Raw genomic sequence first — 20,956 nt, 5'->3', positions numbered from 1 at the left:
AATGGGTCACTTATTAAGGGACGGAGGGAGTATCATTTAATATGGTCAAAAGGGTTGACCCGACGAGATGGACTTGACCTTGCATGTTATATCGAAGTTATGTTCCTTGGAAGAGAATCGAAGATGCGCGTCTTTGTTCGATGGACGAGGGGATCTCGAAAGCAGTTATTTCTCCGGATAAGGTCAAGTGTTCTAACGGCTATATTCGATATTTAGATTGTATGGCTAGGATTAGGTAGTTTTTTCTACAGTTATAGTTTTTAAACTAGGTAGTTAGTATCCTATCTGTATAAATAGTAGTTTTTCTTAGGAAAAACGGGTCACAATTCAATCATACTAAAAACTTACGCTCAAATTGTCTGTATGGAAGCGACTAACGAGTCACAAGTTGCAATGTATGAATATGTGCACCAACTTACATTCAATCAATGCAATTTCAATACATTTCTTTAAATGTTTTTGCAATTTACTTGTTTATTTTGAGTAATTTGTTTACTTTCATTCGCATCGTACTTCGATTGGATTCAACTGGGTTGGATTCGATTCCTTTTTTATTTATTCTTGTTTTATCAAAGTTCTTCAAGAACAAACATTACAACTTTCGAAAGATAAACAAAGCACAATATGCTCTTAAGATTTACTGGTTTACCAAATTTCAGTGTAAACAGTATCACAATTAAATAGTTGTGACAGACTCTGGTCTTGATTCTGCATACCATTGTTGTTTCTCACCATCATGCAACACAATTTCACAAAAAAACGAAGAGATTCAAAGATGAATCTACTCAAAGAAAAATAGAGTATGCAAATCGAAACGATAACGAATCGATGAATCTAGAATAACAACGAAGATCAACAAGATCAATGTTCAATCTTTACAATGCGGAAGCAAAGTATGACGAACCTGCTCTGATACCATCTAAGAATAGAAAAGCCATGAATAAGCTGAAACTAGGAAAAGTGATTATATATCATTCATTATTCTGGAATCTGTTACATATATAGAGAAGCTTTTATAGAAGGTTAGAGAGTAACTAACATCTAACCAACTAGATGTAAGCTAAATGAAATGTAAATGCAATCTGAAATTACAAATGTAAATGTAACTTGTGCTTTAAGTAATGTCTTCAGTTTCTTTTGTATTTGCTTGCTTCTGTAATAAACAATACACTGAGTAATACAAAATGCTACAGGCTGACACATGCCACTCTCCAAGTAGAAAATGCCATGTTACATAATTTATTTAGCTCTCTAATCTGTTAAATACTGCATATCACATGTATTGTATTATTTTCCTGCTTAGGTTTCAAGGAAGTGTGTACCCTGTAAAGAAGGAAAAAAAACAAGGTTAAAGTGTAAATATGTTTCCTATTTTAGTTTTACAAATTCTCAATTCTAGTCTACCAAAAATATGAATCAATGAAAGGTTAAAGTGTTTTCAGAACTAAGGTAAATTTGCAATGTCGACGCTGCAAGTTGCAACTATCGGCTTTACTTTGACCTTGCGTCTTACTATTTCAAGTGTGCACTAAAAAATGTACGAAGTGTCTCTTTGGAACTACGATGAGTTCGCCATTTTCACATTCCAAGGCTGCTCACGGCACAAGTTACAACTAGTAGTAGCTAAGCTTCATATTGAACGCACATTAAGGAATGTGTAAACGCGTAATCAAACACACTAAATATAATATGATTATTAAATATTATTTAAGTTCAACAAGCTATTAATGATTAATTGTTACTTACTTCCGCATTTCTTTCCAGCAGGTCGGTTCCTAATGTTGCATCTCTTAGGAACAGTGATAGCAATAGCAGGATTAATCTTAGCTTGTTTTGCAAGAGGTGACAAAAGAACTGAACAAAGACATCTTGGAGAAGTTCTAAGCAAAGCACCAACTCTAGCACAACAAACTGGTGGAACTTTTGCCCTAACATTACGTACAGCACCCAAACATGGACTTAGACTAGCAGCTGCTGACCCAATTGGTGTCCTTCCACATTCTCCACCTGCTTCACTTTCCAAAATGAACACACTTGATGCCAACAGAAACATCACTACTGTTGCAAGGAAAGTTCTAACCTTGAACTCCATCACTATTGGTTTTGAAAATCTCATAATATATGTGTTTGAATCACTGACTAGTTTGTATATGGCACATTGAATTAGAAGGAGCAAGTTCCATAGTTATATAGTAGTAGTAAAGTGAAAAAGGGGCATGACTCATGAATATGATATTAGCCCTAGTGGGGTGGTTGTGACATTATGATATTCAATCTACAATGATAATGTTTATGGTAGAAGGTTCACAAAGAGTATCCCTTGAGTAGCCTTTGATAGGCATGTTCCTTGGATAGAACAAAATGTGTATACCTTAGTGTGCCAGTATCAAAAATATGGATACAACATTTCAATAACTTAAGTACTTGCTGAATAAGTCTCTATTAGATAGATAAGTGTTTTTGTTGTATATGTAACATTTGACATTTCGTATTAAAGATTATTTTTGAACATAATAGTTATTTACATTTGTGTGTTAAATTCAGATAAACTATAAATAGTCTCATGTTCAAGTAGTTGAGTTGAAACCCCGGAACGAGTTTAAGAAGGAGCTTTATATTTTCATGCACCATCTATATTAAAATATGTATGACTTTAGAAGTGGTTATGATAAAAGTCAAACGTTTATAATGATTTAACGGTTATAATTGATTTAGAATGTAATTTTTTTACGATGAATGTGTATATAAATAAATTTGAGAAATAAATTTGAGAAGAGAAGTTTATAAATAAACTCTTTCTCACAGTTTTAGGAGAGAGACCTTATGCTTTCTTCTTCAGGTTGAAGCATATCTTATTCTATCGACATAGCAAAGAAGTAGGTGAGCTGAAAAATATAGTGTGAACATAGAAAAAGTTGGGCAGACAAAATTTTGATGCACTTAGACTACCTCATAATTTGTTCCACTAAGCATGCTTGAGCTATAAGACTAGTACACGTGTGGTTTTGCATTGCACAAAGTTTGCTTAATTTTTTTTGAATAATGATACATGTACCACCCCATGTGGCAATACACCCTTTACACCCACACAAAATTCTGACACGTGGCAACTTGGACCCCGCACAAATAGAAGATAAAGTGTGGTTGTGAGATGAACTTATCAAAATATCCCTAATACATGGGGTGTACAATGGGGTGTAGAAATAAAGGGTGTTCATGTAACATTTTCCATTTTTTTTTTCTTTTTTAATGGTTGCACATGAAGTATATAACAATACTTTCAAGTTTTTACAGTAACGGGCAAGGCTTAACTCAATTGACAATATTGATATTGTTAAATAGGTTGATCGTGTTCATCGAATTCGAATATTTGCCCCTCATTTTTTTTTTTATATATTTGATGTGTAATTTGAAACACATGTTCTCCCAAAATTCATTGCATCAAGACATAAACAAAGTTTGTTAATTTAGAAGTGATGATTGGTTCAATTTAGAAGTTTTAATCTAATTTAAGATCAGTGTCATATTCTCACATTTTACGATCTCGACTCCCCATACCAATCCTAAGGAAAATCTCTGTTTTGACTTGCAGCAGTGTAGCACATAACTGAGACTTGCTTTGGCTAGTATGTTTGAATCTTTGATTAAAATGCATCTGTTATAGATTTCAGTTTTCAGCAATTCTTACAAATCTTTTGACAACTTACAACTTTCTTTTCTATGCTAACTTTGTAGGTAGTTGTGAATGAGTCATTTGCTTATAAAGCAATTCTTACAAAAATCCCTCTGCAAAGTGAGGATTTAAGTAAGATTGCCCTTATATTAGAAGATATAGTAGCAGGCATGTTGACATCCAGTGCAACAGTTTTATTGAAATATGATCTTCCGTACTGTTATTTATCCCGCATAGGAAGCTCCTTTGTTGAATTGACTATGGGATACAACTTGAGGAACACGGTACGCTTCTCATAACAACATCATATGTTGAGTCTTACACTAGATGACTTAACTCATTATTCTTACTATTTTCTTTCAGACCATGGCTGAGATCTGCACTGCAAGCAGAAGAGATAATCAAGAAGCATGGTGTTGCTCTTGGCAAGAAATGACACTAGGCTAAAAAACCACCAATCAGTAATGTTACAACCCAATATCAACTGGGGTAATTGAGATAAATTAGTTTAATGTCACAATTTATCTGAGGTTTATATTTCATATCTTTTGGTTTTTGAAGAGTTGTGGATGCAACTATTGTCCTTAAGATTTTGAGGTCAAACAGGGAATATGCTGCACATTTCATGGCAGTCATTCCAGTTCTGGACATGAATCATAATGTTTGATTTAATATTTAATTTTTTAGGTTCTTAGAATAATTCAGTTTATAGTTGTTCCTAGAATTATGAAAAATATTTATGCTTAGATATAGATATGAGGTGTGAAACTAGCCTGAGGAGCTTGGCTTCTTCATATTAAAATAGTTTTAATTGGATTTTTAAGGGACCAGATATTGATTTTTGTGAATAATATTTTTTTTAAGAAGCTTTTGTCAATGAAATTGTAAGAAACGTTGAATTCGAAAAGACAGAGTAATGAAAAATATATATTTAAGCAATCATGACTTGAAAATCAAGGCTACAGTAGTTTTATATGTGTATTAGTAATGTAAGTTCTTTTACTCTTTTATTGCTACTACTATACAGTAGTTTTACATGTGTATTAGAAATTTAAGCAATAAAAAAATAGTGAGTTTTTTATTTTATTTTTTTTATCTTCAAATAGTGAGTGGAAGCAAAACTCATTTAACAAAAGTAGATACCATTGTGTAGAAGTAAATGGATAATAAGAAACTAAATAAATAACAATAATTCATTAATATATAATTTACTTATTTTTGTTGACAAGATATAATGTACTTTTTAATAAGTATTTTTATTCAAATTTGTTATTAAAGTTTTTTTATTTTATATAATTTCTTAAATTTTTAAGTGAAGTTTAATAATAATGTGAAATATATATATATATATATATATATATATAGAGACCATATCTAGTGAGAATGAGTTAATTATGTGAGAATGGTGAGAACACTTATCAACCTTTAGATCAAAAATTAATGGTCTAAATTAAAAACTTCACATGTGTCTCATCCTATTCTATCAATTCTCATTAACTCATTTCTTTGTTCATTTTCCCACCACCATTCAACAATGCCACTTTCATCTGTACACCCACGGCCATCATGTTGACATCATTCTTCACCACCATTAACATAAACAATGAGATCCAAATCTTTTAATTGAGCATAAACCTGAAATAATGCTTCTTTGCCTTCATCTTTTTTATTGTAAATATGTTCAATTGACAATAAACCAGAAACACGGTCACACTGTCCTTATCATATAGCAGAATTTGTACCGGGGAGTAATTGATTGTTTGTTCCTTTTTCAATCCAAAATTGGCATAAAATTTTAATTAATTTGGTGAAAGAAAAGCTAAAGCAATTTTAAGGGGCCAATTTAAAATACAGATTTGGTGAGTTACACTAAGTGGGTGAAATTGATCAGTGGTTTCTTTTTCTTTTATGGGTTTCCGACAGCCAAGATGTGCAGGAAGGTGGCGGCGGCGGGTTTCCGACCGCGAACCGATGGTTGAAGGTGGTGATGGCAGGCTTCGCGCCGGGGAGGTTGGGGTCGTCGGAGAAGTTCATTGATGGTGTGGGGAAGAAGAAATAACTGCTTTAGAAGGAAGAAGACTTGATGTAAATGGTGAAAGGCTGAATGAAAGGAATCAATGGTGGAAGGTGGCGCCGGTGAGGGAAGATGAAGTTGCTGCCGTGAGAGATGGCCACCGGAGGAGAGTTGGTCGCCGGAGAGAGATGGCCGAGAAAGAGAAGACGAACAGTAAAGGAATTTGGTGAGAGAAAGTAGAATGAGAATGAAAATGGCACATGATAATGGTACATTAAGTGAGGTTTAATCTCAATCATTAATTTTTAATCTAATGGATCATATTCATTCTCATCATTTTCATATAACAAAGTCATTCTCATATGATATGTCATCTATATATATATATATATATATATATATATATATATATATATATATATAATATTTTTGCTTATTATAAAAATCCTACATTTATCTATTACCAATCGAACCCCGACTGAACCCCAATTCAACGTTTGAACCTTGAATTCGTAACTACGGGTTCAATGCCCAATCAGATTTTAATTACCTTGCTCTTTATAGAGCAATTTTCCCCAAATTAATTTATAATTTTATCAGTTCAATGTCGGTCATATTATAATTACCTTGAACCCGTAATTACCTTGAACCCGTCGCTTTTTTTATTTATAAATTTATCATTATTTAACTAATTAAATACTTGAATTTAATCTTAATTTCAAATTTGATCTAACCCTAATTCAAATTTTAAATCAATTTTTTTTTACAAATTTTAAATCAAATCAAATCTAAACAACTTCAAATATTTTGAATTTAAATATAATAATTAAAATAAAAAATACAAAATCAGAGTTTCATTAGAAACTTCAAGCTAAGTTTTTGACATAAATGGATTGGTCACATATTCCCACAACTCTTTACTAGATCATGTGGAATCAAATATCACCATAATATAATTGATCAACAAAATAAAAAATCACCATTACAATATGTTGGGACATTTTTAACAAATGGAAGCAAGGTTGAACAGATTGAAATCAAAATACAGATGATAAGTGTTACAGTCTTACAGAAGAATCCTAAACCTAAGTTGTTACAACTTTTCATTCACTATACCTAACGACTATGTTCCTATTGGTGTTTCCAGAAATAACAGTAGTGTGAAATGTTGAATCCTCAAATACTAATGGAGAGTCTTCTAAACCTACCAAGTTGATAAGTAATCTAGCAAGCCACAACAATAATGGTTATGTACAAAACAAAAATGAATAAAATCAACTACGTTTGTTGGCTAGAAAGGACTGACTGTATGAGCCAATTTTAACATGAATTCTGGTACAAGCCGTTTCCTTGGAGGAGCTGTTGCATCTCTAGAAAGGGCCTCGGCATCGCCAGCATGAATATATGCTACTAAATCATCAAACATGTCATCATCTCCACCCCTCATAGGATCCTGAAAGGCATAGGCATTTGAAATATATGGTTACTAATGTTGATCATCCATGAGAAGTTTTTTCCCAGAAAAATTATCAAACACCACCCTTAAAGAGAAACATTATCTGTATGCTACATTAACTAACAAATTTTTGACAGCAGTGAAAATGCGAAAAATAAGATAGTTCAGAGAGGTAATGTGAGTGATACAGTTAGATAATACATTTGATCTTCATACACTGATTGAGTAAATCGATCAAGCCTTTGATTTTAAGTAATAAAGATCAAGCTCATGTGAGTTCAGATGGGAAATGCAAAGTGGTGAATTACCTGTAGAAACACATCTGTATGAGTCTTCCCTTCATATAAAATTGATTCTGCTTTAACTCCAAATCTTTTAAGAGTGTCAGCAAATGATACACTGCAGAAAACAAAATATTAATCATAGTCCAAAATCTGAAGAAAAATAAATAATTTTTTTTAAATAAAATGCTTCAATTTAGAAAAAGAAGCAAAATAATTGTACTTCAAATCACAGTTCAAATTCACCACACAAATTGAATACCCTGTCTTAAAGTTGTATGTACACTTACTGACTCCCAAATTTAAAGGGTTAAGTAGTCTTAAAGCGCACACATTTAAAAGAAAAATTTGCACAGAACTAATTTGAACCTATCTCAAAAAACACACAGGTTCAACAGTTTGTTCCCAAAATTAGCACACAAGTTGAATTTGTACTTGAATCCTTCTTGTATTCAATTAGGTTGGTAACTTCTTGTGAAGTATTTCAACGATAACATGAAGCTTTGCATTGCTTAAAACAATTAACACTCCCTATGTATATCTCAGCAAAACATATTGCCACGCACACCTGATATCAAACAGACACGTTGACACTACTAATGTCAAAAACATAGGACACCGACACTCAAAAACTAAGTGGAGTCGGCTACATGGATCAAATTACACCATAATGTTCTATCATAAACAAAATTTTGGTCCGACTCATTTATCTCCAAGTCTTTCCTATTAGTTTCTCTTTTAGTTTTTCTAGGTCTTCCTCTACCTCTAGTGATATGACTATCCTCCATCTAATCTACTCTCCTTACTACAGAATCCAATGGTCTTTTCTCTATATGCCCAAACCACCTAAGCCAACTTTCCTCCATCTTTTCTACTATAGGTGCTACCCCAACTCTCTAACATTTTCATTTCTAATCCTATCTCATCTAGTCTGAGTTGCAACATCCAACATTGACAGTATTACACATTTATTATAATTAAATTAGAGTTATAGGTGTGTCTGAGATATGTCTAAGGAGTCCAAGGTGTATCGTAGCAAAGAAAAAAAGTTTTTTTAGATACTTGTCTGAGTTGTCAAAGTTGTTAAATATGTTACAGGTGTTGGACACAGAGACGTACGTAATCTCAGAGGTGTCTGTGCTTCATCAAAATTTAAAAACATGACACATTAATTGAACAATCTATAAAAACTGATTTTTTTCTACTGTCAGTACATAATTTGAAAACCTCATGAAAGAGGCTCGAACCTTTGATCTGACGGAATAGAATAATCTCCGGTGCCATGAAAAAGAACTATAGGAGGTAGTAGAGAAACAGCATTTCCAAAGTTTGGATCTTGAACCATTACTTCAGGAGAAAACCGCCGCAGTGATTCCTCCCCTTCCATTATGCTGTAATAGATAGAATCTGTCATTTTAAAGTTTAACACAGCAAAAGAAGCAGAAAATCATATATTAACTAAACATTAACTCACTTTAAGATAGATTTAGAGTGTACCTTAAAAAGAGGGAACGATAAAGGCCTCTACTATGGAAGTGGTCTACTAGGTTAAACAAATTATACCTGATTTGAGGTAAGCAGAAAAAAAAACAAGTAAATACTTCAATTTAAGTGAGAAATCAATAATCATTATTAAACAAAAACTGGAAGAATCTGTAGTTATTCCATATCTTTTTTATACATTTAAGATTAAGACCATCATGCAATGATGGACTTAAGGCATGCAAAGATGGACTTAGAGCCTGTTTGGATTGACTTATTTGAGCTTCTCTGCTGGCATAAACAGTTGAGACTGTTTGGGAGAACTTATAGAAACAACTTATGGCATGTCCATCTGATTTGAGCTTATTTATTTAAGTTATTTTCAGCTTAATTTCATAAGCTCTATACGATAACTTGAAAACAGCTTATAACTTAGATGACAACATTTTGACTTTATTTTATCTTTTGTTATAGAAATAACTTGTACATAAGCATTTATATGATAAATATTTATGCTATAAGCACTTAACTAAGTCGTTTATCCAAATAGAACGACGAGCATATACTATCGTTGGTTTCATTTACTGTATAAGGACCCCCAATGTGTCACTAAATCAAATGCTTTGTCACATAACACAGTCAAAATTTGCATTTAACACAAAAAAATGATAAGGCTGCATACCCTCCAGATAAACCAAAATAAGCCTTAATCTGGGAAAGACTCCAAGAAGTACTCTCTCCTTCACCAGCCTCTTTGATTGCCTGTTCCACCATTGTACACGCTGCAATATGTGCCCCAGCTGACTGCCCCATTAGGTAAATTCTGCGTACATGAAAAAACATGATAAAGTGATCACCGATGATCAAGAGAATCCATTACCTTTAGAGAAAAGGAAAAAAGAGCACCATGTAATGAGAGGATGATTATATATACCTGTTAGGGTCACCTCCATATTCTGCAATGTTGTTGCATATAAATGAGATACCCTGCGAAGCATCATCTATCATATCACTGATGGTTGCTTGAGGAAAATTTCTGCACACAAAGACATGTTTGATGAGACTGTAATATGAAGAAGCTATATGCAAGTAACACACTCTTTTCACTTTGCTAACAAGCGTGTTTTTGTCTCTAGTATTTTGGAGAGGGAAAATTCTAACAAGCGTGGTTACTTGAGTACACTCTTTTGAAGGGAAAATTCTATCGGACAACTGTAAGACCAGCGATGTTGTATCAATTTCAAATATTTATGCACAAAATGATTTGTTTGATTCATTGAATAATTGTACTCAAGTAACATAGTTTTCCTTGATAATAGACAAGTTAGAAGTGTACTAGCTGCTTGTTCAATTCTATCATACGGTTCAGACATAACTTAGCAAATCTGTTAAACGTATTTTTCTGAATGGTTAGGAGTATGTCAACCAAACCTTCTCTTTATCACTATAAAGCAATATGACATTGTACATGAACTCACATGTGCTGATAGTACTTCTCAACAAAATTGCATTGACAAAAGAAAGAATTGTTATCTACTTAAAATTATAGGAGCTCTACAAGTCCAGTGTCCATTCCGAGTTCGTGATAAGGGGAAGCTGTTAAAACTTAAAAGTAATGCCTATTTTAATAAAGGTTGCCCTCTCGTGTCTTGGTAATGAAAATCGTGTTCAACTTATGACATCTTCCTTTTCTTCTATTATTCAGTGCCTGTAATCTCTGTAGCCTTTGCTCGTGTTCACCACATTGTAATGAGCTTGATCTCAGTGAGATATCAAATGTGTTTCCTAGGTTAAGCTCTTGACAACAAGAGAAATAAATAACAACTACCATTCAAATCATTAATTCATTGTTTCTTTTTTCCACAGATGTCACTTTTCAAGGAAATAAGTCTTATTCATCCTCAATTTCAAGGGGAGTGTACTGGAGTTCTCCTTTGAACCTTAGTCCTCCCTTCTTTTTCCCTAATTTCTTTCACTTGAATATAGTCCTTCATAGTTACGCTTTTTCTTCTCCGTACTTTTGCTTAGAAGCATTAAGCCCAAATTGAGTCATTTGTTCCTGTCTTTAATTAACTCCGTATATTCCTATATTTTTCTCTACATAAATTTAGGGATGTCACAAACTGCAGCCATTGAAGCCACAATCACGATGCAGTTGTGACTGATGATCTCTCAAACTACAATATGGTAGTCAGTGGTCACAATTGGTCGGGTTGTTAAATTACAGCAAATCGGAACCATATATACAAAAGATATGGGTAGAGATTTCATCACACTGAGCAAACACCAATTATTTCCTTTGTAATAAATGACCCTCAAATACACAACTATTTGATGCTCAGGTTTAAGAAAAGTACTAAAGCTTGGCATATCAATATCATGTGAAAATTACCTGAACAAAAGTATATTAACCCCTAAGACTATCCTAATCATATAACCATATTTGATATTTCTAAACAGAAATTTTTGAAACAAAAAGAGCTATCAACGAGTTCTCCTTTTTCTGTGCAACCTAAAAACAGGTGGATCGGGACTAAAGCAGAAATAAAAACAACAGAGAAGAGATAGCACAATGATAATGCGGTTAAAATAGAGCTCGTGAACAGAAGAATAGTAAGCATTTGTGTCCATATCAACTTTAATACTATTAAATTGAATCTATTAGCCAGAGCAAACTACTACTGCAAAAATGGGAAAACAAATTAAAAGATCACCTGTAATCTATGCATGCTACAATGATATCTCTCTCCGAAAGCTGTTGACCTAAAAGAGAACCCCATGCTTTGTAACTGCACAAATACAAATACTTCAAAACTTGTAAGGACTGAAGTGACTTTACATGTGGAGAAAGTGAATGTGTGTGCGTATGTCTCTAGACACACAAACACATGAATCCGTTCAAAAATGAAACTAGTAGCGTATGGTAAATATCAAATTCGACAAGGAAAAAAATATGGACATCACATACCCAATAATCCAGGCTCCACCAGTAATGAAAGCAACAACTGGTTTTGGCCCGTCGCTATTTTTAGGCAAAAACAAGTCAAGCCTGCAAAGGAAATATACTATTAATCAAAATTACAGTACTTATTACTATGAATGCAGAGTTAAAATATAAATAAAGCATACCTATTTCGTGGTTTATCTCCATAAACTATACTTCTGTGTATCTGACTAGAGAAGAAATATTGATATCCAACTACAAAACAGAAGGAAAATACTTATTTCTCCAACAGACCATTGATGTGAGATGCTAATCTTTTCAAATCACAATTTGTAAACATATGATTACTATACATGATAGTTATCCCATAGATCACTGAATTCAAACCTTGAATAAAGCCTGGTAAAAGCAGTAGAGCATAACATCCAAGAGCAAGGAATTGCGTAATCCATTTATAGCCTACCCTGAATAGAAATAAGTGATTAGAAAGCATCCATAATTGGGATATGGGATGATATTCGTGGAAAATAAACAAACAAACATCACAACAATTTTTAACATAACATCAAAATGCAAGAATCCACAACCAATATGAGTCTTAACTGGTGTTCCTCTTTATTGAGAGCAATTTGAAGAAACAACTTATCCATAAGCTCTCATGTGATAAGTGTTAATTGAAGAACTTAATTAAGATGTTAACCCAAACACCCCTTAAACACAAGGCGCATGATTAAACATCCTAACATTGTACTCAATAGTTTTCACGATGTCCGACTTGTCTTCTACCAGTAACCGATATTATATTCCCTAAGAATGGAACAGATACACAATGATGCGTAAATGTTAAAGACACTAGCTGATAGCTTAGATCTTCTTTTCTACTACATAAAGAAAGATGTAGCTCAAATATTTATTTTCTCATAATTCCACAATCTTACTAGTACAATCCAAAACACCTAAGTATAGAAATTGACACAACAAAATCTTCCAAACACACCATCAGTCAGCATTAGAGATAACATATCAACTGAAAAGTAAAATCTCCTCACAACTCAAAAAATGCATAAACATGAGGCTCAAGTTTTCTCTCATATACAAAATGAATAAGTTTGAATCTATTGACATATAGACTCTATGTGGATAAACAACTTAATTAAGCGCCTATCTAATATGTTGTTTTCATTAGCTATCGTGGAGAGCTTATACAAATAAGTTGAAACCAACTTGTGAAAAAGTCATAACTTAAATTGTTTTTATGTGTTCTTTCAAATGGTCTCACAAGTGTTTATGCCAAATGATAAACTCAAATAAGTCGATCCAATTAGATATATAATACATACAGAAAGGCACCCTGGTGGTACATGTTTGAGAGACCTTGGAGTATGCTCCTCTCAAGGTCTCAAGTTTGAATCCTCCAGATGCCAATTTTCATGAACTAGTCGCCTTTAACTGAGGCCCTGTTGGTGGACGGTGTGATTGATCCCTCGGATCAGTCAGTCATCGGATCAAATACCGAGTATTTTTGTTTAAAGAAAGACATAACAACAAATTGAGATCACAAAGATAGATAACAGAATATGTTTCATACCCAAGATATGTCAACATCTTCAATGCAAGACGAGTGACAAGAAAAGTTTCAGAAGCAACATGTCTAACATCACGACCAAAAGAAGATCTCTCAGAACTTCCATTAGAAACACAAGATAATGAATCATCACTAGCAGCACGCCTTCGTCTTTTCTGATAGAAACAAGAAACACCACCACCACCACCACTACCAATTGAGTTGTTGAAGCTTGAAGCCTTTGATAGAAGAGGTTTAACGGACATGATCGCGTTGTTATTGTCTTTGAATGAAGAAGAGATTAAAAGACTAGTTAAAGGGTCATCAATATCTTTAAGCAACATTGTTGAAGCTGAAGAAGAAGAAGAAGAAGAAGAAAAAAGAGGCTTCTTTGGTGGTTGAAAATTGGTTATGGGAAGGATCTGAGATGGCATTTTTTTTTTCTTCTTCTTTCTTATAGTAATAGGAGTATATTATTTTTGTGACAATTGGCAGTATGACAGCGAATGTTGAGATGGGTTGGTCTCAAGTTTGTGTTTTTTTTACGAGGATGTCGGATTCGGAAGAGAAGATGTTGAGTTGCAGAGGAGAGAGAAAGTGGCAAAGATGAAATTATATAATAAAGGTTTTCATTGGTGGGAATGTGGGGCCAGTTGGGTATTGATTGAAGTTATCAAATGACGAGGTGTGTGCTGTGTGGATCATAATTGATTCCAAGCTCCTCATTGATTCTGCGATTTTTGTTGTTGTAAAGTAAAACCGATTCAAGTACTACTGCCCCAATTTCGTCCTTAAATTTTCAAAAATAAGCTAAATTCATCTTTAATTTTTGCAAAATATCTATTTAGTTCTTAAATTTTTAAAATATCAATCAAATCAGTTCCTCTGTTAAGTTAGCCTGTTAACGGAGGTGATGTGTACTATTAACCGCTTACAAGGTTTACCACGTCATATGCCACGCAAGCAGGAACTTATTTGGCCGAAAATGATAAAATTATCAAGGACCAAATTGATTGATTTACAGAAAATCGCAAAATTCTCAACGTATCTTTTTCACCAACGTCTCTTCTCATAAACGGTTCTTTCTTCCCCAAATATATAAATTTGGAACCCTAATGTTATAATTTGTCACCTAGAGTTCAAAATCCGCAAGATTTCTTCCATGAATTGATGACAAAGTTCTTCTCCAATTTAAAAAACTTAAAACCCTAATTTTTTTGATTCAATTCAAAATCCAAAAATCATTAGTTATTATTCAAGCTTTCGTGTTCAGAAATGATGGTGGTGGACGTATGGGAAAAACAGCTACAACAGTCAGTCTTCATCTTCAAGCTCTATGTACAATGGTGATGTGAGAGTGCTTTGTTGGAACAAAATGTGTTTAACATTATCCTTTGAGAGTTTTGATGATAACAAGGTATTAAAAATTGTCAATTGGATATGCTAATATTTGTTCAAGTGTACAGGACCATAGACAAAAAATTGGAATCAATATTAGGTCCTAGAAGAACAAAAGAGAGCAGAGGAATCAACAAAAAGGAAGCTTAAAGCATCTGAAGAGAAGTGCTCTTGAAGACAAAAAGTGCTCCTGAAGTGATGACGTCATCAGAAGCAAGTTCATCAGAAGCATCTCATCATAAGCTGAAGATCACCATAAGTTGTAGTTCATTAGGAGATGCAAGACTTAAAGCTCCAAAGACTGTTTAATGAATTTAATCTCGTCTAAGCATTGCAGAAGACTGAAAGAGTGAAGCAACCACTATTTTGAAAGGATTTGAAAGCATTGTATGCTTGTTCTTTGAAGAGCGTTGACAAAGTACAATTGTACGAAGTGTACAACCACTATCTCCACTACTCAGTTTGTGTCTCTGCTACAAGACAAGGATAACAGCTCTGCCTGCAACAATGTTCCTACATACATGGAATGGATTTGAAATTGATCCTTCAGAGGACAATAACCATATCAGGCAAAAAATCATTGGTGATTGATCAAAGCTTCAAACGACTCTATTTTGATGTGCTGGCAATGTGACAACGTCTCTTTTCTACACCTCTATCTAAAGGAGTGAAGACTCAGAGAATGGCATGACTCAACAACAATTTGAAAGCGCCTAAACTCTGTCAAAATTGTTCTGCATCAAAAGTTCACCTATAATTTCTTATCAAAGTTCATATCTTAGAAGTTCTATAGTTTTAAGAGTATGTATCTGATTTGTATTGTGAACACCACTGATTGTATATCAAGTGTTCAACCTCAAACATTTTTCTTTGTAATTTTGTTTGAATTTGGAAGTCTCTTGCAGTTGTGCTTGAGCATTAGAAGTCTCTTGATTGTGTTAAGGAGCATAGGAAGTCTCTTGTAGTTGTGCTTGAGCATTTGAAGTCTCTTGCTAAGTTTAGCAGTGAGCAGTTGTAATCAGATATTACATTTTAGTGAACTCTCCTTGGAAGTGCAAGGGGGACATGACTGACTTCCGGTTTGTGGAAGGAACCTATATAATTGCTTTGTCTCCTTCTTCTTTCTCTCTCTCGGTTTTATTTGCTGCTATTTAGTTATGGAAATCACTTCAGAAGCAGAACTCTATTTGCTTCTGATCAGTGTTTTCAGCTTATGAACTAATTTTTATTTACAAATTTTAAGTTTAATTCACTTTTAATGAATTATCCAACGCACATTACATTTAGTCAAAATCATTTTTAACCAAAATCAATTTCTATAATCAATTATATCAAAATCAAATTTATACACCGCAAAATCAAACATATGCTAAGATTGAATTTAAAGTGTTTGATTAAATTAAAGATTGAAATAGTTAATAAATATATTTTTTTTTTAAGGAAAGTAGTTAATAAATATGAAATGATATAAAAAAATATATTAAATAAATATTTATATTTTTCAATTAAGATTGTATGGGTAAAATCGAGATAAAATGTGATGAGTTATAAACTACTTGAAATAAATTAGCTTATGAAAAAAAGTTATAAACTTGTGAGAACAATCTATTATCAAACAAGTTTTTTTAATCATACGCTCAAATATGTGTTTTACCAAACAAACTCTAATAAATAAGTGACTACATTTTGGCCTTTTGTGGGATTTATCTCTTGATTAGATCTGAATGGAAGTTATTGTTGCATCTTAGACCCGCTAACCTTCCTTGTTTGCGTGCGAGCGAATTAGATAATAATCTTAAGTGGAAAGTTAAACGTCGCTCAAGTTACGTTAGTTAAAGAAAACTCATATGGGCATAATATTTAGAGAGAGAGGGAGATAGAGAGAGGGGGGTTTGTTACGGATTGAAAACAAAAAACACAATTTTAACAATAATTTAGAGGTTAATTTCTTAGAGGTTTCAGAAAAGGGAAGTGCTTAACTCACGATTAAATTGGCTAGTAGCAACAAAAAAAAAAATTAACACCACAACATCCTGTATTCCGTAAATGCCGGACTTTAAACCAATATAAATACATGCTCATTCTTGATTTTTCAAGAGAAAAAATTCGCACTATATAGCAGTGTTGTTTAAAAAAATCATAAGTTAATTTTGTGAGCGTATAATAGGACAATTAACACTTTGAAAAAAAAATAAAAATCACTTGTTTTAAAAAACTATAATCACAAAAAATGCTTTTCAAAAGAAACTATTCTAAACTATCCTAAACAACATGATCTCTTGTGTGCATATTTTGCTTAAAGTTTCGCATAATAATACATCTATAAATGGTAATATGATCTTTTCACGAATTCACTGATGATTTTTGTAGTCCTTTAAAAGCTGACAGCTCTAAATCTTTCAGTTTAGCTATCTAATCCCCAATAAACAATTCTTATTGAAGAAGAAATGAAAAACTATAAATTAAAAGAATATGAAAAGTGTGGATTAAAATATATAATATTATCATGGGAGAGGGTAATAAGTTTCGAGTTGACATGTATATTTGTATGGAAGAATTCACACTTTGGACATCGTGGATAATTGAGGTATCAATTTTGCTTATTTTGAGGGTTTGTTTGGATCGAGAGTTTAGGAGAAGAAGAGATGAAAATATTTGTTTTTCTTTATTAAATTACGGACTATTTAACATGTTTTTTTTTTTAAATGACTTAAGTGTGATTGAAGTATCATATGATCGTTTATCATGTTAATATGTTAACTTTTTTAAAAATATTTCCTAGTATCAGTATGTTATAAATGAAAAGTAAACTCTCTCGTCTCTTTTCCTCCTAAACTTTTCATCCAAACACACAAATGGAAAAATTGCCGCATCAGTTGGAGTGTGGGGCATGGAGAGGACGTGTGTGGAATTGAAATTGCAGCATCATGGTCTTAATGTATCGGTACATGTGTTAAGAATACATTAGGTCGCCACGTACTACTTCCTTCACACTGAAGTTATTAGGACCAAAAAAAAAAAATAGAGGTTGTTAATAGTTGTCAGTAGAGTTGTTTTGGTTGGGATCATGAATGAAAGAGTTCCATGTTTTGCTGAGAGTGACACACACATGCACGCACGGAATCACAAACTTTGTTGGCAATCTCGATTGAGCAGTGTTTTTAAGGCCTCATCAATTATTTTGTAATATTTTACTTCCTCCGGTCCTTATTATAAGAAACAATTAACTTTTTTGGTTCATTGTATAAGTGATGTATCTAGTCTATATTTATAATAAGATACATTAATTATTCTATGAACCTAAAAAGTCAGTTTTTTCTTATAATAAGGACTAGAGGGAGTATAAATTGAAAGTTTTAAATCATATTTAGTTATGTTATGATTGTTTTTTTTTTTTTTTGTTATTTATTGTGTTTTTGTTGTGAAAGTGCGGGTAATGAACATAGATACAAAGATTTAGGTGCCCAAAAAGTAGTACGGAGACGAATATCAAATTTATTGTCCACGAAAATATAAACTTAGATACAAACTTATTTTATAAACGTGAGTATGAAGATGAATACTATAATATCTTATTCCTACTTAAGAATACTCGATGTCATCTCTAATCTCAATAATAAGAGGTAGATGATTAATCTTGCTTTTGATGCTTCCATGCTTCTCTCCTAAGTCCTAATCAAACAAACAAATGAACAGAGTCTTGAGATCGTAGTATAGTATATAGGGTAAAACAAAAATATTAATAAGTGCAACATATATTATAAGCATGTGTTTGGTTTTGCGGTGGATCCCTCTAGCTTGGGTTTAAAGTCATCAAACTCATGTTGGTGATGTTTGGTTGTCCACATTGTTTCACGTTGCAGTCGTGTGTCTAACTTTAATTTTTTTAGAGGAATCGTTCCTATTGCTACAAGTGACGTCACTCACTTTTTCCTTATTTTGCCCCGTAACGTTGTTGCCTTTCCTTCTCACTTGCCTTCATCAAACATATCATCTTTTCCATCCCTCAATGGATCATGTATTCCTGTTTCATTTTCATTGCAATTAAAATAATAAACATTAATTAATAATACATTTTCCACTCAACAAAAATTAAATAATATATTTTATGATATTTTATAAAATGCATTTTTGGATTACATGTGCGTATTTTTAGAAATTTGAAAAATGCCAAAAATCTATTTATGGTGTTTTCAAAGATGAACTTTTTTCAAAATCGATCATGCCTTTAACATTAAGTAACATGTCATGTTCACCTAACTTCACATTGAAAAGATGATATCATAAGCAAGCACAAAGATCCACGTTAGAGGTATTGCGGGCAATTGGCACCACACCAAATTTTTATTTGAGTATTACTTTTTAAAATATTTTATATGTTTTCTATTAAAAATTAAGTGATGCACCCAATGGAATTAAGGGATGCCCCCACACTAATATTTATTTGATCACATGCATAGAGAAATATATTTTTTATAGTGTTAAAATGAAATATATTTTTGTAGATGTTGAGGTATCTTCAATTTTTGGGTATATTATACTATAAATTTATAATCTTCAAATTGTTGTTTAATTTATGCATTAATAATAATAATTTTTTATGTTATTGTGCCCCCACTAATTCAAATTTTTAGATCCATCATTTATCATGAGCTTCCATTAACAACATGTAATAGTGTAAACTTCAAAGGTGTAAGATAAAATTGACAAGGGTGGTCAATGAATGTTAAAAAGAAGCATATACTCAAAAACTATTTCTGAATCTCTGCAGTCAAAAGGAAAAGCAGAATGGTCAATTACTTGCATCATCTGCGTGAGTCTTTCCTTCATATAAAATTGAATAAGCTTTGACACCAACTCTTTTTAAGAATTTCATCAAATGATTTAATTTGCAAAAACAAAATGTTACTCTATCCATTCTTAAATACATGTCAAAGTCAACGTCAATACACAATTTTAATTATTAATATTTTTAATTTTTTATAATAAATCCAAATGAAAAGCATGCTTAGCAACATTTGATATTTTGAAAATGTTCGTTGAGACAAATGGAACAACATCTTACAGGGACGGATCCAAAAGTCCTGAGCAGTGAAGGCAACACACGCACGCACGTATGCACCCATCCGCCCACCCACCCACTACTTTAATTTTGAAAACATAAATTTACATCATAATTCTTTCCAAAAAAAAAAATATTTCATAATTGTTCTCTTGGCATTCTGCATTCAGTTCTTAATAATATTCATTGTGGAGAAAACTCTTTCAACAATTATAGTTGTCACACACACACACACATATATATATATATATATATTAAGAACTCTAAAAGGAAATATATCAATGAGTGAACAACATATTTCCTTGTCTCCACTAACGTTATAGAAATATTGTTATGTATATAAAATAAGAAAATGCTAACAAGCGTCTTTAGGACATTTTTTAAGCAATCAACAGTGGAAACTAAATTTTTTTGTAATATTACTAAGTATTTTCAAAACAAAATTTATTTTTATGAAATCCTTAAATAACACCCTTAAAACACTTGTTTACATGACCATATATAATATTGACAAAAATATCTACATTATTAATAGTGTATATATATATATATATATATATATATATATATATATATATATATATATATTACAAAGATCATTATTTGAGTTAAAAATAATACAATTCAATTTTTTCTCCAAAAAATAGTGACGGCCAATGGCCACAATCTCTATAACTTGGGGCCGTCCCTACTTGTGTTTCTGATGCTGATACATGTTGTTGTTTTTCATTTCAAGTTCCATTACTTGCGGTAGGGCTAATGCAAATATAAGAGATTTTTTGCTCATGCGTTTCTGATGTCTCATGGACTGTCGCAACCAGAGGAAAACTCTCTCCACATGAGGTGTTCTCTAATGCATTTACTCTTTTGCTTAGATTCTGACGGTTTGATCACTTACCCATTGAATAAGTAAGGGGAAATCCAGCAACTCCACCACTTGGAAATCTATTTAGTCCTGAAAACCTTTTATTGGTTCGAAACGGTAGAGTTGCATCATTTGGAAGATCAGCAAAGGATAGTCTAAAGCTCAAAAAATTGTCAAAAATATTATGCTTTCCTAAAGAATATGTATATATGGATTC

At 32.5% G+C, this 20,956-nt stretch overlaps 2 protein-coding genes and 1 long non-coding RNA gene across 4 annotated transcripts; 1 reads left to right on the top strand and 2 right to left on the bottom strand.

Annotated features, from left to right (window-relative positions):
- Positions 1-952: 952 nt before the first annotated feature.
- LOC25501515 (non-specific lipid transfer protein GPI-anchored 15) lies at positions 953-2,171 on the bottom strand. The gene is made up of 2 exons (XM_024773054.2): positions 1,747-2,171; positions 953-1,323 (listed from the first exon to the last, which is right to left on the bottom strand). The coding sequence occupies exons 1-2, from the start codon at positions 2,114-2,116 to the stop codon at positions 1,307-1,309; spliced, it is 387 nt and encodes a 128-aa protein (XP_024628822.2). The 5' UTR covers positions 2,117-2,171; the 3' UTR covers positions 953-1,306.
- Positions 2,172-3,447: 1,276 nt separating this feature from the next.
- Positions 3,448-4,555, top strand: LOC25501514 (uncharacterized). The gene is made up of 3 exons (XR_003007831.2): positions 3,448-3,626; positions 3,736-3,957; positions 4,037-4,555. It is a non-coding gene; the product is annotated as an uncharacterized lncRNA (long non-coding RNA).
- Positions 4,556-6,656: 2,101 nt separating this feature from the next.
- LOC25501513 (probable isoprenylcysteine alpha-carbonyl methylesterase ICMEL1) lies at positions 6,657-14,096 on the bottom strand. 2 transcript variants are annotated; one of them, XM_013590754.3, is made up of 11 exons: positions 13,439-14,090; positions 12,238-12,314; positions 12,036-12,105; positions 11,875-11,955; positions 11,621-11,695; positions 9,841-9,942; positions 9,589-9,729; positions 8,922-8,987; positions 8,672-8,815; positions 7,452-7,542; positions 6,657-7,140 (listed from the first exon to the last, which is right to left on the bottom strand). In XM_013590754.3, the coding sequence occupies exons 1-11, from the start codon at positions 13,846-13,848 to the stop codon at positions 6,979-6,981; spliced, it is 1,419 nt and encodes a 472-aa protein (XP_013446208.1). In that variant the 5' UTR covers positions 13,849-14,090; the 3' UTR covers positions 6,657-6,978. The 2 variants fall into 2 exon arrangements, with proteins under 2 accessions (XP_013446208.1, XP_039685313.1); XM_039829379.1 differs by lacking the exons at positions 6,657-7,140; positions 7,452-7,542 and adding an exon at positions 7,801-7,992 and having other exon boundaries at positions 13,439-14,096.
- Positions 14,097-20,956: the final 6,860 nt, after the last annotated feature.

This window comes from Medicago truncatula, chromosome 8, assembly GCF_003473485.1.
Source record: "Medicago truncatula cultivar Jemalong A17 chromosome 8, MtrunA17r5.0-ANR, whole genome shotgun sequence".
NCBI lineage: Eukaryota > Viridiplantae > Streptophyta > Magnoliopsida > Fabales > Fabaceae > Medicago > Medicago truncatula.
The sequence above is the reverse complement of the archived record's forward strand: the minus strand, read 5'-3'. Positions and strand labels throughout refer to the sequence as shown.